Source organism: Folsomia candida, unplaced genomic scaffold (genome assembly GCF_002217175.1).
Source record: "Folsomia candida strain VU population unplaced genomic scaffold, ASM221717v1 Fcan01_Sc018, whole genome shotgun sequence".
Classification (NCBI taxonomy): domain Eukaryota; kingdom Metazoa; phylum Arthropoda; class Collembola; order Entomobryomorpha; family Isotomidae; genus Folsomia; species Folsomia candida.
In genome coordinates this window covers 609,393-628,091 of record NW_019091210.1, presented here as the reverse complement: position 1 = coordinate 628,091, position 18,699 = coordinate 609,393, and the positions used below count along the sequence as shown (strand labels likewise).

The window sequence follows — 18,699 nt, the reverse complement described above, 5'->3', positions numbered from 1 at the left end:
CTACATATTTGTAATATCTATTTATGTATCTACACAGATATCGTGTTTATAATGCTTTATATTATTCACGACAATAATTAGTAATTACATTGAATATTGTGATATTTAAGCTTACATGTATTTAAATGTTTGTATTTATTATTCATATGACTTGATAACGAAATACATACCCATAGGTATGCTGATAAATATGTTTCTTACTAAACAAAATTCCCATTCCACTAATGCATAGACACAAGAAAATGGTTTTCAAAATTTCCAGCGAAATAAACTAATTTTCCAGGGAAATATCGGAGTAAACGCATTTCCTTATTTGGATGCATTAGACACAGTTCCATGTCTTCTTATATAAAGTAATCTATACTACATTTTTTGGTTTAAAAATAAACCGTCGCAAACGCGCATACGGAAGTAGCTTCAGACGTACTTCACCCCAAACGGTCCCACCACAACTCGGGAACACTCTATTTCACTCTATTTCACCTATAGATTAATTTTTTGTAAAAATCTCATTTTGCCCCGACCACACCCCCTGGCGACGAGGGGGTGTGGAACAACTCGGGAACACTTAATTTCACTCTATTTCATCTATAGATTAATTTTTTATAAAAATCTCATTTTGCCCCAACCACACCCCTGGCGCCTAGGGGGTGTGGCACAACTCCGGAACACATAATTTTACTCTATTTTACCTATAGATTAAATTGCACTAAAAATCTCATTTTGCCCCAACCACACCCCCTGGGGCCGAGGGGGTGTGGCAAAATCGGGGAAACACTCAATTTCACTTAATTTCACTTAATTTCATTTAATTTCACTCAATTTCACTTAATTTTACCCATAGAATAAATTGCACTAAAAATCTCATTTTGCCCCAACCACACCCCCTGGCGCCGAGGGGGTGTGGCACAACTCCGGAACACATAATTTTTACTCTATTTCACCCATAGATTAAATTGCACTAAAAATCTCATTTTGCCCCGACCACACCGCCTGTCGCCAAAGGGGGTGTGGTCCGGTTGCCCCCAAAAGTTGATAGGATCCTCCCCCTGGGGTCCTATGTATGATGGCGAAAACCGATTTCGATTATCTCGATCCGTTCTCCTGATATCCTGCTGACAGACAGACGGACAGACAGACAGACAGACAGACAGACAGACAGACAGACAAAGTCTTCACATAAAGTAGCTGAAGCTACTTAATAAGTGTAGTATTTTTCCACTATAATGTTGCATGAACGACGCTAGTATTTAATATCGAATCGAAAATAAGTAATTACAAAACTTCTATTTATGATTATTATTTAAAATTAGAATAGATATTCCTGTACAAATATGTAAATAGATATGTACGAACTCGTGGAAGCTTAGCCTATGTACATTTATTCGATTACCTGCATTATTAACTTTGTATGAATAAATCGGCATATTGAAATTCTAGTCTGTTTTTCACACAGCGATTTATATGAATACGTGATTGATAACATATATGTGCCTACTACATATACAACTATGTATACATACATATGTACATTTGTAACTAAAACAAAAAAAGGTCAAAATTATCATTTGCTAAAAATGTATTTATTAATTAAAATAAATCAGTGCAGTTAAATAGTTTTCAGTTTTTACGTGACCGAAACTCATAAAAATGTACTTATTTCTCAGAGCAAAATAGATGGTTGACATAAAGTATTTACTTAAACAGCAGCCCTGTTACCACATATTTATACAGTTTGTAACTACAATTCAATGCTTTTGAACCAACACGCCCAGGCAAATTTCGAAAAATGCGCATATTATTGACATGCCATTTACATGCATTCCAACCTTTCCAGAGTATGAACTCGATAATGTTTGACCAATTCGTGAAAAGTGAAGAATTTCTTCGCACAGAAGTAACATTCATATCTCGCTGAATTGTGACGTTTTCGGTGAGTGGATAAATAGGCTTTCGAGTGGGTTTTGTAGTCGCATTTGTCGCAGGAATGAACCAGCTCCTTATTCGTGACATGCCTTGCCTCCACGTGAACCTTTAAGCTTGATGTTGTCGCGAATCTCAGGTCACAAAATGAGCACGGAAAATTCCTCTGTTTTTTATGCGCAAATCGGATGTGGCGTTGCAGGCCATCTTTAGTTAAGAAGGTCTTAGGACAGACGTCACATTGTAACTTGTTTTGTATAGATTTTTCCAAATGCGTCATCTGTAAAATGAATTTTGGCAATGAGTTCGTATGAATTACTTGCCTGACGAAAATGATTGAGTAATTGAAGGTATTCATTTCGAGTTCGCATGTTCGCATCGCAACATAACTTTTTCGAAATGTAGAATTTTGCGAAGCAACAAAATGAAGACACCTCGCAAATTAGAAAGTTTGGAAAATTTTGCTTCAAATATCTTGAATTTTGCAATGGGAAAAATTCGTAAATTTCCATTAGTTACCCAAGTTTTACATACGTCTGAAATTTCTCAAATTAAAAATTTCAAAAACTTCAAACAGCAAAACTTTGGCAACCAATGGAGATTTCACATTACAAATTTGTTCGATATTTGTGAAAAATATTTTGTAAACTAAATACTTGGTCTGGAGATGCGCAAGTTCGCAAATCAATTGTCAAGCCAAAATTTTGTGCGAACTTGCGAATTTTATTCTTTTGCGAACGTTGCTAACGGTGCGAACTCGAAATTGAAAGCTTGCGATTTCTAATAAAATATTGAGCGTACTCACGTCAACCTTCGCATATCTCGCATATCTCGCAAATTGAGCATATCAACATACCTTGCGAAGTTTTGCGAGATATGCGAGATTTCGCAAATATTTCACTGGAAAACCATGGGATTTTTTTTCACAAATTTACCCAGCAATTGGGCATGTTCTTATTTCGCAAAATTACTTCGCAAACTCATCAGCAAGCGAAATGAAAGAAATCCATCGAAACAATACCAATATAGGTGTTTTTCCATAGATTTGCGAGATTAGAGAGATTTGCGAAGTCATATTTTCCGAATCCCCTCACGACAGAAATATTTCGATCTTTGCAAGTTTTCTAAATGAGTTGTGATGCGAAATAAGAAGTTGCCGTGAGTACGCCCATAATCTATCTCCATAAATCTGGTCATGAATATAGACAATTTTTCACCCCGTTCGTCCCATGAAATGTTCATTTAGTTACCTCGTGACGTCTCATTTTGGTCATTTTGGCGAAACCCCTCCCACAGGTGGGTCAATTGTACGGTTTCTCCGTCGTATGCGTGGGAATGTGTTGCTCAAGGTCTTGCCGCTTTTTAAATTCCTTTCCGCAAAGTGTGCACGGAAATCGGACAGGATTCTCGGCGTGTTCAGTTTTCACGTGTTGCGAAATGTATCTTTTTTGTAGATAGGTTTTCTCGCAGCCGGGGAACGTACATTGGAAACGAGGTCGTTCCCTCGTGCTGTGGGCGGCCGCGATGTGTTGCCGCAAATTTTGAGCGTCGTAAAACACCCGGTGACACGTGCCACATTTTGGGCGCTCCCGGTTGGAGTGAAGTCTTGACACGTGAGCATTTAAGGCGGGTTGATTTTTCGAAACTTTCCCGCAAATCTAACGGAGTACAGTGTTAGTTAAATACGCTGGTTGATGGTGGAATTGTAAAATTAGTATCAATTTTGTAATACAAATCTCACCTCACATTTCACCCTCGCATCGTTATCGTGCGTAGCGACGTGCCTGATGAGGTTGCTCTTGAGTTGGAACATTTTAGGGCATTTGGAACATTCCCATTTTCTCACTGGCTTGGGGCCCATCTTGATTCAGGCATTGGGAATCTGTTCACCTAAAAATTGGTTGGATTTGTCTAACCATTCGGTAAAACCAGTCGGGAAAATTTGTTTGTATTGAGACAATGTTTAAGTTGGCCGGTTTTAGAAATTTAACAATCAATACAACATTCGCTAGGTTACAGATTTAACTTAAATACGTAACAATCAACTAAATATATCCGATTAAAAAATAATTTAAATTTTATTTTTAGTGATTAATTTATTTATTAAAGTGTCTGGGCCCTATAAAACACAGTGCTATGATTGTTGGATAATGGAGAATGGTGGTTTGCGTGGTGGGAAATGGATTGTATTTCTTAAATTTCTTAACAGCCACGAGGCGGGTGAGCGATGGCTGAAAATCCCGTAAGTTTTGGATAAAAATAACCACCCAAGGTTCACACGTACATGCATAAATTACGTTACCAAAAAATCGTGTCCCAATATTTTCCGTGATCCGTTCAATCTCTCTCTCATGCTAAAATTGACACTGGAATTGATAAGGTTACCCTGCGACATTCCCTCAAAAACTATTGTATGTACAATCTAAATAAAATTGTGTCAAATTTACCTACATATGTACATGCACAGGTTATGTCTCTAAGTAAGAAAGGAGGATGAGACAACAACAAATTTACACAATTGTTGGGTATCTTCAATTTTGCAGGGGTCAACCCTGAAGTCCAAGATGATATGTATTTTCAGTGAAAGGAATTGAACCCCTGAAGCGGATTGACATTCACACACTGACTGAGCCGAACCTTGTCTTGTTATTTATATCTGGCCATCATACATTCTCAAATAGTGATAATTTTTCAGTTAAATAGTCACTTGGTATCCCCGTGGAGACAAAGTATGCACACCTAGGGGTGGCTCCGACGGAGGACAACCCCTCACCGACAGCATCACCGATCTTGATGCCCTTTGGATATGTTGTAGTCCTAGGTGAGTCTAGCAAAAGTGAAGAAGGATTTCATTCCATGGCCCCATTTGCGCCCGCCACACCCACTCAAAGGTGCGAAAAACACGAAAAATACGCTGTTTTCATTCATTCAAAAAATCACCAAAAATCCAATTTTGATCGGATTTTCATAATTTAAGCGTTTTTGTGATCTTAGATAGTTGCTTTATCATATCCAACAGCAAACTCAATTTCTCTTAAATTTTGATTTTTTCGAAGGCATGGTCAGGAAATTTTCGAAAATACTCGAAAAATTAAAAAAATTGAGTTTGCTATTGGATATGATAAAGCAACTATCTACTAAGATCACAAAAACGCTTAAATTATGAAAATCCGATCAAAATTGGATTTTTGATGATTTTTTGAATGAATGAAAACAGGGTATTTTTCGTGTTTTTCGCACCTTTGAGTGGGTGTGGCGGGCGCAAATGGGGCCATGGAATGAAATCCTTCTTCACTTTTGCTGGACTCACCTAGTACCACAACATATCCAAAGGGCATCAGGATCGATGATTCTGTCGGTGAAGGGTTGTCCTCCAAGTTATGTCTGTATGTTCCATAGGGGCAAATGTCTGGTTATTTTTATGCAGGAATTTGTCAAGTTTTACTCCTTGCTATGTTAAAAATGCAACCTTTTTCACGTGACACGAACGAACATTTAATTTAGCATTAGCCATTTATATACTATTTACTTTAGTTCACTTAGATACTTCCCTCAAGCATAAGTTTACATCACGCACGGTAAGACACTATGTTTAAGACATTTAACAATGTACCTAACATGAATACCTAAGAAATGCAAAATCGATTTTTTGTTGTTATAATAAATATTATTATAGCTACATAAAAATTTCTAGGAATGTGCTTATGCTCGTTAATGCTTTGCATTAAAATGCGTGAATTGTTGAAAGCTATTTCCTTACAGATACTAAATTGAATTTGGTTAAGCACTTGGTGCTCCAAACTTAACAAACGACTAATTCAAAGTGGATCTGAAAAAAGTGGGATCGCTCAAAAATGTTAACAACGGATACCGAATTGACGAAACACACCGATCCCGACGCCAAGGTCAAATGCGAGGTGAGGGAGCAAATTTGCAAAAGTGATGCCAATTTTAACATCCACATTTTCCCCTTTTCGTCTTAGATTTGCGGCATTACTTGCAAAAACAGACACGCCTTATCTTCCCACAAGTGGAGGCTTCACACTAACCGGAAGCGACCAACCTGTGACACGTGTCATCAGGTGTTTTCAAACGCGACCAACTTACGGAACCATATTAAAGCCGTCCACAGCACGAAGGAACGACCCCGTTTCCCATGTAGATTTCCCAACTGTGACAAAACCTACCTACGCAAGAGCGATTTTACGAGACACATGAAGACTGAGCATGCCCAGAATCCCAGATTTCCCTGCACGCTTTGCAGACAAGAATTTAAATCGAGTTCTCACCTTGGGCGTCACATATCCACCCAGACGACGGAGAAGACCTTCAATTGTGCCACGTGTGAGAAGAGCTTTTCCGAGAAATGTGGGAAGACGCGTCACGAGGTATATAAATAACCATGTGTATTTATTGTGGGAAAAGCGAGATCAAAAATTGCATATTAATTTTACAGATAAGACATTTGAGCAAATCGGCCCGAGACGTGTCAAACTGCCACATCTGTCCTCAGACCTTCTTAAGCAGGATTACCTTACAACGCCACATCCGAATTGTGCATGAAAATGAGAGGAATTACGCGTGCACATTGTGTGATAAGAGGTGCTCAAACTCAGGGAACTTGAAGCGTCACGTGGAGGCGCGACATGCCACGAATAAAGAGAAGATCTATTCCTGCGACAAATGCAAGTACAGAACCCACTCGAAAGGTTATTTGGCCGCTCACCGAAGACGACACAATGCCGTGAGGCATAAATGTTACTTCTGTGTGAAAAAATTCGTCGCTTTTCAAGCATTGGCCAGACATTGTCGAGTTCACACTTTGGAAAAGTCAAAATACTTATCTATTTAATGGGCATATCAAGAATGGTAATTTAATAAATTTTACGAAATTGTCGATATTTGGCAAAAGCCGTTTCGTTGAGAACCATGGGATTTTAGTTACTGGACAAGTTCTTAATTCGCTAGAATATTAGAAATATTATATTTCCGAATACTCCTTTTCCAACGGTTGGATAAACGTGGTGGGTATAGACCCACCATGGGGATAAATTTTGTACAAATTTGTTGTGACCACAATTAGATAAATTTTACGCAGTTGTCATTTCATTTATTCAACCACTGGGCAAATTTTGGTTCTTTTTAAATTCAGAGTGTATCGGTTTATACTAATTTGTTTACTAGCATTACGTATGTATGTATGTATTTTATTATGAAGTCGTATCATTAATTAGTACAAATATTGTATTACGTATGTAAATAATTCAATAAGCATAAATACTTACAATTAATAATTAATTAATAACATCATAAAGCACAATATTGTGTATATATGTATGTAAAGGTTACGAGTTAAAGTACATAATAAAATAAAATTACATTTTATTTCCAAACTTAGAAAATGCTCATCTATTGCATCGAAGGATTTATAACTCGTCTGATCAAATGTAGCGATCTACATAAATACATTAAGTTTTAAAGATTTAAGTTTTATTAAGTCATTAAGTCATAAGTCATTAAGTTTTAAAGAGATAAAGCATGAATTCACAGGATATACAGATATTCAGTGATAATTTTTTAAAGGAGCCCTTTATTGGTTCAAAATTTGCTCAGATTTGGCTGTCAAACTCAAAATCAAATAGTTAAAAAGATAAAGCTTGAGACATGAAGTAAAGTGATAAATTTTCTAGAATCTGAATTCTTTGGCTAAATCTTCCTGTGGGCGAAACTCCTCTCAAAAATTCAAAATTAATCTTATGACTTAACATATTTCTGGTGACATAAATTTAAAAATAATGAATATTTAGTTTAAATAATAAATTTTCTACGAGAATATGCAAGCTTCTCACCAGGTACATATACATACTATGTACCAAAGGGAGCGTCTCCCTGATAACGATTTTGACCATTAATATCTTTGGCGCTATTAGTAATTTTGAATTGAAATTTTTTCAATTTGCTGACCTTATAGTGAACATTATGCGTGTAAAATTTCAATTCGCTAGTGCAAATGGCACCAGAGATATATGCATACGAAAAAATGTTTCTGTTCCAAAGCGTTTCCAAAACTGCATTTTTTTAAATTTCAGAATATTTTTAAAACACTCTAGAATTGTGAATTGTTCATAGAATTTGATGTGGGTGGTATCAAAATTTTTGTCATCCATGTGGCTTTCATAAGCAACTCAAAATCTCTTAAAACTTTGTTAACTTATTCCATACCAGGTGGATTTGTACAAAAAAAGCGTGAGTAACGTATTTTTGTGTGTTAAATGGAATTTTATAAATCTCAATAGTTGAAATTGTTGCATGTTTATTAATTTAGCAGTTAGAGGAGACATTACTGATGGCAATACAACCAGATTTTGGAGTACAAATATTTAATTTCGTGTTATGCAGTTAGTTGGAAAAAATTAGCGACATTTTGAGAGTTTGGGGGCTGCTATAACTTTTACGCTGAAACTCTACCCAGTTATTTTTTTATCAAAATTTAAACTGCGTTGTGTACTACAGACATGGGGTCACATAATTTGCTATTTCTCGACATTTGAAGCTTATCAAAAACTGCTCAATGTGCTTCCATAGGGTAATTAGTGTCTGGAACAAAAAAAATCACCAGTGTTTTACTTTGCGGTTAGTTGAAGGTCTGCTTCTTACACTAGAGAATTGAAATTTTGCATCTATAATGCCAACTCTAGTGCCTATCAAGTCGCGAAGTTTCAAGTTGAAATTACTAAAAGTGCCAAAGATATTAAAGGTCAAAATCGTTATCAGCGAGCTGCCCTCCCTTTGGTAGGTATGTGTGACACCGATAGAGCCTATTCATTATATACATTTACTGCAGATTTTAATACTAGCCCCCTATGATCTGATCTCATTTTCATGAAAATCAGAGAAATTATTCGTGCCCATTTTGCGACAAGAGATTCTCCAGCATAACTTGAAGGTTCACGTGGAGCGGAGACACCCCACGGGTAAAGAGTTGATTGTCCATTCCTGCGACAAATGCGAGTACAAAAGCCACTCCGAAGCCAATTTGGCTGCTCACGGAAGACGCCACAATGCAGCGCGATATGAGTGTTATTTCTGTCAGAATTAATTCTTCCGTTTTAACATCTTGGTCAAACCTTGACGAGCTCATACTTTGGAAAATTTATGATAGTAATGTAGGTACGTATCTATGTATGCATACATTTACATACATATGTATGAGCACATGTATCAATAATTTACGAATTTAAGCTAAATTTGTGACATTTGGCAAAATTTGTTGTTGTATAACTATTTAATTCTAGTAACAAATCTGAAAAGTAACTGGATATGTGCTTATACATAAATAAGTATCGTTTGAATATTTCCCAAACTGGATTCTTATGCGAATATACATACCTCGTTGTTGTCTGTTAATCCTCTTATGCTCATTAAACTATTTTTGTTAACATCATACTGGAAAAATACTACATTTATTTTTAATCCAGGCTACTCATTCGTTGCACGTTGCATTCCACAATTTTTCACCAAACCAAAAAGGGAGAGGTAAATATTTCTAAGAATTTTATTTTCAGCGTTGAAGGGTTGAATGGTTGAATGAAAACCCTTTACCACTGGCCAAGCCTTCATAATGCGAATGTTTCTCGAGTTCAGTTCTCATTACTATTCTGTGTTCTGCACTTTAAATATCTCAACCTTTTTAACGTCACTTAACTTAATAAGTAAATTTACATAACTCATAAAACATTTTAAAAAACTTAACGAAACTTAAATATTTAACACCTACATACATAAATATTCTACATAAATTTGTGAAATTAAAGTTAGAGAATAATTTAACTCCGAAATGGACGCTATTTTCACCTTTCACCAAGCAAACCATGTTGGACGTTTAGAGTAAGTGATTTATTTTAATTATTTTCATTCAAAATATATATATGTATAAGTTCGTTATCTTGTAATTTTAGACAAATTCAATACATTCGTCATTACATAAATACTAAATAAGTATTCATTTTAAAATTATTACTTCAGATGCACTTTCCTCGCCGAAGTTTGCTGGATGGAGGAGGGAGTTTTCCAACAATCTGCCCGACCAACGCCATATCTTCGCGTCATGCTCACGCAGGACGACGGGGAGACAGTTATGGTGGCCATTGCGACCGGGAACTTTTACCACGTGGCTAAAAGTATTTATCAGGTATTTATCTATTTAATTGATCGAGTTCAAATGAAGTGACAGATTGTGATGCGAATTTTAGAAAAATTTTGTATAAAAATTAAAACTTTAAAACATTTCTGGGTTGCTTTTTAGGTTGGGAACGTATATTGCTTTCCACGTGGCATGTTTGAGATCCGTCCTCGTACCTCGTCGCAAGACTCCAGGTCAAGCTATCCATACGACTTGTTGTTTCTGAACGATTCTGGTAAGAAGAAATCCATAAAAAATTGATAACTTGAGACTCAATGACATAATTTTAACTTCATATTTTTAATAACGTGATATTTTTCCAAACAGCCACATCCGATGGAAGGTGTCCAAAATCCTCCCGTACTTCAGAACTGGAAGAGTCCATGCAAAATATGAACATTTTCTAGATTTGTATACTATTTAATCTAATCATATTTTATTACCTACTTGTATTTAATATTTATTTATCTACACAGATGTGTTTATAATGCTTTATATTATTTACGACACTAATTAGTAATTATATTAAATATTGTGATATTTAAGCTTAAATGCATGTATTTCGATATTTGTGTTTATTATTCATATGACTTGAATGACTTAATAACGAAATGCATAAACATGATCATAAATATGTTTGCTAATATACAAAGTTCCCATGCCACCAATGCATCAACATTAAGGAAATGGTTTTACCTCAAAATTTCCAGCGAAATGGACTAATTTACCAGGGAAATATCGGAGTAAACGCATCTCCTTAATTTTATGCATAAGACGCATAGCTCCATTTCGTCTTATTTAAAAAATTAAATACTTTAATTTTATAGTTTTTATTTGATTGTTTATATTTACTTCTCCATAATTACAGTGCGTATGTATTTATCGCCGATAGTATACACTATTGTGTATACTACATATTTATACATATACCTATGTAAATATGTGGCATTCCACTTTTGAGAATATGTTTCCTAAATTCTTTGATTTTTAGTATAAACCTTTCCTTTTCAATTGGTTACCCATGGTGGATTTTATTCAACAATTAAAATTCTGACATCAACCCTCTGTAAATATGCATTATTAGTGACGCACTGCAGTTATGATGTAAACCTGTTCGACGTCAATGGTCAATGTCAAATTGCACATTGTGCAAATATTTTGTATTTACGAAGTGATCCCTACGCTTCTGTCTGGAGTACACTCTAAATAAAGTTGAGTAAAACTAGTTGAGTAAAATGAGGTTGGTCAAATTTTTCACAACATTGGACAAAGTTTAAACTTTATAAGTGTAAAATTTACACAACAAAGTTGAGTAAAGCAGGTTTTAGCCAACCTTGAGCAAAATTTGACTTTTTTGTTGATTAAATATAAAACTAATCAATGTTGGGTGAAAAATGCCAAAGAGTTGATCAATTTTTACTCAACATTTGAGTAAACCTAGTCTGCCCACTTGGTGGCGCTATCAGCCACGTCATGCCACCAGTTGGGAACTCGAGTCACAGACGAAACATCAGTAAATGTATTCTCTTTTTTGAAATTTACCAAAAATTACCCAACGATTGGAATTCTTTAAATTGCCAACTAAGTTCAATATACAGCTGTGTAAGTGCAAAGGTAAGGTATTTTTATTTAGTTTTTTTGGACATTTAATAACATGCTAATAGTTAAATTAAAATATTTATTTGTGCTTATTTTTTACAGGAAATGATGTTAAAAATAGGATTTTTAAAGTTGCTGGGAAGTCCGCTGGATCAACGTTTGCTGAAATATTTCCATCAATTGGTCACATATTTAAATTTAGGACCGCAGCCAGAGAGGTTAGTAGATTAGTAGCCAGAGTTTTTTTCAGATTATGTCTCAAAATTTTAGTTTTATGTATTAGTATTTGCGTAAGTAATATATCCAAGTATCTTTAAAATTAATTGTTTTACTAATGCACAATTTGTAAAATGTATAAGGAATATAAATTCTAAGAAATAAAGAGTACATTTCAATAAGCTAAAGATTGTACTTTAATCAGCATAACAAATAAAATTTGATCAACCAAAAGAGTAAATTTTAATCATTCAGTTGAGTAAAAATTCCACAACGTGCTGAGCAAATTTCGCCCAGTAGTTGTGTAAAAGGATTACTCAGCATAGTTGAGTAAAATTTGTCCAACGGTTGTGTCATCCTCTTTTTTACTCAACCTTGGACAAAATTTTACACAACCTTGTAGAAAATTTCTACAACTTTCTTTAGAGTGTACGTAGTAGTGGGCGAATAATGTTAATCTTACGCAACGGGTTGTTTAATCTGGAAGATATTTATAAATAGGCGAAGCCTGAAACCATATGCAAAAACAAACAAGGCAAATTTGCAGGTAAAATTTAGCATTTAATCGTTTACATTGAGTATATTAAATAAAGTTTTTGTAAAAATTTACATATATACTTACTTAACGTAAGTATATGAAAATATGTGCAACCACGGTGCAAATTGTGTATATCTAGTCTTGCAAAGTTACCAATAGTTTGCAAAAAAAATTAGTTTATTGCGAATCTGTAATTCTTCGCCAGCTGCGAAAAATCCAAGATCCCGAAATCCGTAAAAAAAATTGGAGTCAAGGATATTTTTATTGAAACCAATGTGTTGCAATTTAAATGCATCAGCTCAAAATTGAGGATAAAACTACTGTAATTACCACAATTATCCGTTTACATAAGAAAGACAAATACCACCCACATCTTTTAAGGTTGAAGGTTGCCATTGAAATGCTCGTACACAATTGCGAATGAAATCGATTGACATTAAGCTTAACAAGGTACAATTTAACTAATCGTTTGGCCGGCAATAAAATTTGTGTACGTTCATTTAGCTGGTTGCGAAATGTATATTTCGAATAAAACCCGTGTTGGAAGTATTTAGGGATCAATTGCTACTTTGAGAGCTAAGTTTCCGGAAGTATATGTTTGGGGTGTAGGATTTTTCATATATTTAATTATTTAATCTACTTCTGCTAGAAAATTTTTGCAATTTCATTATACCCTAGCTAAAATTATGGTTATTTTTTACGATAAAATCATCGGTATGTACATAATTCATGGTAGACCAGCCTGTAATTAATTTGGTTTTATTTAGAGCAAATTTAGAAATTGTTTTCAAGATAAAAATTGTAATTAGTAAAAATAGTATTTAATTAATTGGACACGCTGCTAAATATCGGTTAAATTAACAAGGTAATTATTTAATTTGACTGAACGGCGCTCGAATATTCTAGTTAATTGAACGTTTATTATAAAGTTTGTAATCTAGAGCAGCAATATTGACAAGAAATGTAAAACTATCTTGTCGCTATATATGTATGTACAAATAGATACCCAGGAGGCTAAAAATTACAATTTTTGAGTAACCTTGGCAGCGTAATACGTTCATTAATTGCAGCACCTTGAAATTGCCATAAAATTCCATTAAATGCCACTAAATGCAAAAATTACCTGTTACAGCTTGTCCAGTATCGACTTTTTACATGACAAATGTATACTTCCTGATCGAAAATATCTTTATATAAATGCAACACGATTTAAATTATTGGCCTTATTATTAGAAATTCGAGCAAACCATACCTCTCCTTGTCAGTTCTTAAAGGTCTAAAGTTGCAGCTTATTTCGACGTAATCATTTTATCAATAATTTTCATACGTGTACATAAGTGCTTAAAAAGTGGCATTTAAACAAAACAAGGAATTGAGAAGCCACACTTGCAGTAATTAAAGTTGAGATAATTAATTTAACTCTAGATTACTTCTGTTTAACAATTTGAGAAAAAGCATGTTTTCCAAGGGTCAGTCTTACTTTACATATAACATAATCGGCATGAAGTTGAACAATTTGTGTTACGCGATTCCCTACAAATACGACGACGTGTCAGATACTATGCAAATTATCGACCCCAAATCGAAGCGGATCTACAAGGTGACCCTGTTCCTTCACGTGGTTTATCTTTTCGCCATGTGTGCACACCTGGGGCTTAATCGTGACAAAATACCGCTTCCGGATATCTTGAAAGCAGTTGTGGTGATTATTACGTACAGTATTTGTATCGTGTGTCGGATTACTTATTATGTTTGGGAAAAGGAAGGATTGCTCTTGCTCAATGGATTTCTACATTTCGAAAGAAAATTTTTAAATGGTGAGAAATTTCGAAAACTTATTGTAATGTGAACATTCACAGTGCTTAATTGGACATAGGGCAGACTATAATGCTACAAATATTATGCAAATTTTTGCAAAAATAGGAAATCAGGTTAAAAGTCTATTGAAAATGTAGACAGATGCAAATGTTGAGATTTTCTACAGGACATTCAGCATATTGCAAAATATGCAACATAAATCCATTTGCATTTATTTACATATTTAGTTACCAATTGCATTGATTTTGCACATTATTTTGCAAAGGAATGAGTGAATTTGTCTCAAAAATGTTGACCTGATGAAACTTATTGTCTAAAGTAGTACGATTTTAATTGGTAAGTTTTTAAAATTTTCAGAATTTCCTATCCTCGATACAAAAATTCGTAAAGGGGCGACCTTCGCAAAAATGGTTTTCGTAATGGGTACCGTTTCCTGTGCATCGTTTGGAATAGTCGTACCCCTCCAATTATTCCGTAATCCATGCACACCGCCGTATATCGGATCCATGAGAAGCGTCTGTCTACTTCCAACGTCTCCACACGCTGGATTAGATGTTATCGCACTGATTGGGATTTTATTTGATGCGTTCATGTACTTTCATGTCGCCCAACCGGCCGCCCTTATGATTGGTAACTATCTGCTCGGCTTTGGGTGTTCCTTGCAGGAATATCTGGGAGTGATTGGAAGGTAATTTCATATCCTAATCTAATTTAAAGATCTTCTGCTTATAGTTCATGTCGTCATGAGGTCGTGCAACCAATCTAAATTTGTTCTTGAGTAATTAAAAATATCACTAGGACAACTAAATAAAGAATAGGATTGTTTGCACCCTGATGACGCCATGATAGCATGATAGGGACCTTAAGGGAATTTTCTTTAATTTCGACTGGACTAATTCAGTAAAGCTTACATCAATGCGTTCCTTAAATATTTGTCTGTATGCACTATTTAAACCTAATGTATGCTTTAATTTTTTTGAAATAATACAGCCAAACTACCCGGATTCGAATTAAAGCATTTGTGACGCCCCGGATTAAGGAAAACTTCATCAAGAAATCCTTCCGGATTTATTCTCAATGTCAAATTCTAGTCAAGCAGATCGACGTTGTCTTCAAGAATCTCTTTATCCCCGGAGTTTACGCCGTCGCATCGAACGGGATCGTCTTCTCGTTGTACGTCTGCATCCGAATGCACAGCACAATCTCGATCGCCGGATTGTCCTTTTTCGTCATGCTCCTAATCGACTTTCTCATGACGGTTGGACTAGATCTCGCCTCGATGGGCAATGTCAACCTGAAATCGTCACAGTTGACAGAAAAGTGGAAAAATATGGAAGGATTTGGAAGAAGGTCGGAAGCGAAGAGGATTTCGAGGTCATTTCAGCCTCTAAAGATACGATTTGGCAGCAATTTCATCGATCACTTGACCTCACTTACGGTCCTTGACCACTGTTTGAGCTTGACCGTGTCACTCTTACTGATCTCGTAATAACGAGCAATTAAATAAACTGTCGAGATATGTCAGACGTTATCTGAAATCAACCGCATGTACAGTACAAGCATATTTACAGATGGCACTTTCAAACAGCATTATCTTGATAAGCAATATTTTGTAAAATTTTGTATTTACAATTCATTTATGCTTATGCAGACACAAATTGTGTCTGTTAACATACATACATATGTGTGTACATCTGTATTGTGTGACACAATACCTATGCACGTATATACATGTACGTACTTTCCGTATAAATGTTGCTATTTTATTGCTATTACGTACATTACTATACTCTACTACCAATTGCCATTTTACATTATTTAGCCACTGTCGTTTCCTCACGTAGATAGATGCGTTAGCTCAACAATCAATACTTAAAAATGTTGTTGTACGATAACAAAATGTATATTCATCCCTGTACATATGTATGTACATACATACTTACGTGTGTACAAATATGTACATATTTAGGCTACTTATATGTCATCTACTTATGTTCAAAACCCTTCCCTGAAAAGAGTCAGTTGTATATTTACATATTTGTAATAAGTAAATAAAGTTTTGCTTTAAGGCGAAGAGCCTTCATGAATCATCCCTTCGCGTTGATACGAAGAATGACTCATGAAGGCTCGCATTAAGAAATATCCCTCTCAAGGATCGCGTGCTTACTATGCTAATTTTAGCATGAACCGGTGCGTCATTTTTGTGTAGATACTGGCAATTCCCAGAAAATCGACCCCAGCTTTATATATGCATACGTCTTTATCGATAATAATACATATGTAAATTATGATTATTTTTGTCCAACTCGAAATAAATTTAATTTCTGAAGATATGATTGTGGTTGAACAATTCAACCTTTTTCTGACTACATACATATTATGAAAACACCATGATATTCTCCGAAATATTTCGTAGTTGAACGATCCCAAACAAGACAAGAGGATAATTTCTAAGAGAGTTGTAATAAATATACATATGTACCAACTACAAAAAATATTGCTAAAAGTTTAGTAAAGACAAATTGGTTGCGACAAATCTAACGCATTATTAACGATTGGAAATCTATACGTTCCAAAACTTCCGTAAATTTGAGTCTAAATAGATGGATAATAAGTCAGTGACAAAATCCGAAGGTACCACGGGCTCCAAAATGTTAGAAATAAAGGCCAATCATCACGCCACGCATGATCCAGACGATAAAGTGAAATGCCAGGTGAGTGTATAGATAATTGCTTGTCCACTCCACATATACAATTATTCGGATTATATTCGATTAAAATACTCTCGTCGTTTCCAAGAAATTTTTAAAAAGAATCAATTTAAAATGGACGTGCGTATTTTCTTTCCGAGTACAATTAAACCTTACCCCAATTGACCCGAGTTCCAGTTTATAATCGTGAACGATTTCTACCCACATAATCTTTACCCTTGAGTATCGTTAATTTACGTATGAACGTATTATTCAGGTTGGCGGGAAAATTTTAAATCCACGTGGATTATCTTCCCACGTGTCGAGACTTCACACTCACCGGAAAAGCCCAAGCTGTGACATTTGCCATCGGGTATTCTTCGAACCCAGAAACTTCCGAAGGCACATTGCAGTTATCCACGGCACGAGTGAGCGACCTCGTTTCCCATGCACGTTCCTAGGCAGTGAGAAAACCTACCAAAACAAGAGACAAATTTCGCACCACGTGAAAACTGAACACGCCGAGAATCCGGTTCGATTTCCTTGCACACTTTGCGGAAATGAATTTAAAACAAGAGGTAACCTTAGCAGACACATTCTCACGCACACAACGGAGAAGCCGTACAATTGTGCCACTTGTGCGAGGAGTTTCGCCCGGAGATCGCACGTGAAAAGTCACGAGGTAACAAAAACACGTGCGAAAAATTTTTGAAAAATAATCAATACACAAATTCATTTTACAGATGACGCATTTGGAGAAATCTACCCGAGCCAGGTCAAAGTGTCACGTCTGTCCTCAGACCTTCTTACGTAGAGCTGATCTTCTACGCCACATTCGAGTTGTGCATGAAAATCAGAGGAATTTTCCGTGCCTATTTTGTGACAAGATTTTCGCGAGAACATCGCAAGTAAAGGGTTACGTGGAGGCGGTACACCCTGCGAAAAAGGAGAAGACTCATTCCTGCGACAAATGTGAGTACAAGACTCACACGAAAGCTAATTTAACTCTGCACGTGAGACGTCACAATGTTGCGAATTGGCGAGAGTGTTACTTTTGCAAGAAACAGTTTGCCAGGTTCCAAGGATTGGTCACACATTACAGTCGAATTCATTGCCTTGAGATATAAAGGAGCGTTTCGTTTTCCGTATTATTTTATTCTCGGTTTATTTTATTGTAGTAATTTTCATGCTCGAGTGATGTACAAAGTACAAGTGTGTTTTTTAGACTCGGTTTGATTATTACTTTTACACTATTAATCGCAATTCTTCTCAAGTTACCTGCTTACTATGTATGAGAATAAAAACTAAATGTGTATTATGCAACCGGCCTAAATACAGATTAAATATTTACTTCCAATTTGATATTATTGGCATTACATATATTCGATTATCCTATTTTTCTTCGGCAGCAAATTCAAGAGAAATTTCCAGGGATTTATTTTTCTCGTCGACTTCAACCCTTTCCTATTTTTGACCCTTTCTTAATTCCAGAGGACCAATTTAAAGAAATGGACATCCCGACCCGACCACGTGTTCATGAGTTCGGGGTTTCCTTGGCTTCGCCGGGTCGTAAATTAAGAAAACCCAACGGATTTATGTTCTAAGGATTGGCAATTTTTGGTCACGTGGCAGCCTACTTCGTGTTCCTCCTTCATGATTAACATACTTATACACGCTTAAGTTTACGTATATACATACATAAGTATGAGTACTCGACTGTAGAATGCACTAAA

The 18,699-nt window shown here is 35.6% G+C and overlaps 3 protein-coding genes across 3 annotated transcripts; all 3 read left to right on the top strand.

Moving 5' to 3' along the window:
* Nucleotides 1-5,381: 5,381 nt before the first annotated feature.
* Nucleotides 5,382-7,245, top strand: LOC118437974 (zinc finger protein 888-like). The gene is made up of 4 exons (XM_035857582.1): nucleotides 5,382-5,501; nucleotides 5,686-5,840; nucleotides 5,907-6,311; nucleotides 6,380-7,245. Exons 2-4 carry the CDS (start codon nucleotides 5,778-5,780, stop codon nucleotides 6,773-6,775), a joined length of 864 nt encoding a protein of 287 aa, XP_035713475.1. The 5' UTR covers nucleotides 5,382-5,501; nucleotides 5,686-5,777; the 3' UTR covers nucleotides 6,776-7,245.
* Nucleotides 7,246-9,712: 2,467 nt separating this feature from the next.
* Nucleotides 9,713-10,652, top strand: LOC118437975. Its single transcript, XM_035857586.1, has 4 exons — nucleotides 9,713-9,810; nucleotides 9,949-10,114; nucleotides 10,229-10,340; nucleotides 10,433-10,652. Exons 1-4 carry the CDS (start codon nucleotides 9,761-9,763, stop codon nucleotides 10,510-10,512), a joined length of 408 nt encoding a protein of 135 aa, XP_035713479.1. The 5' UTR covers nucleotides 9,713-9,760; the 3' UTR covers nucleotides 10,513-10,652.
* A 6,021-nt stretch (nucleotides 10,653-16,673) lies between these two features.
* LOC118437972 (zinc finger protein 888-like) lies at nucleotides 16,674-18,289 on the top strand. Its single transcript, XM_035857579.1, has 3 exons — nucleotides 16,674-16,990; nucleotides 17,244-17,648; nucleotides 17,710-18,289. Exons 1-3 carry the CDS (start codon nucleotides 16,880-16,882, stop codon nucleotides 18,091-18,093), a joined length of 900 nt encoding a protein of 299 aa, XP_035713472.1. The 5' UTR covers nucleotides 16,674-16,879; the 3' UTR covers nucleotides 18,094-18,289.
* Nucleotides 18,290-18,699: the final 410 nt, after the last annotated feature.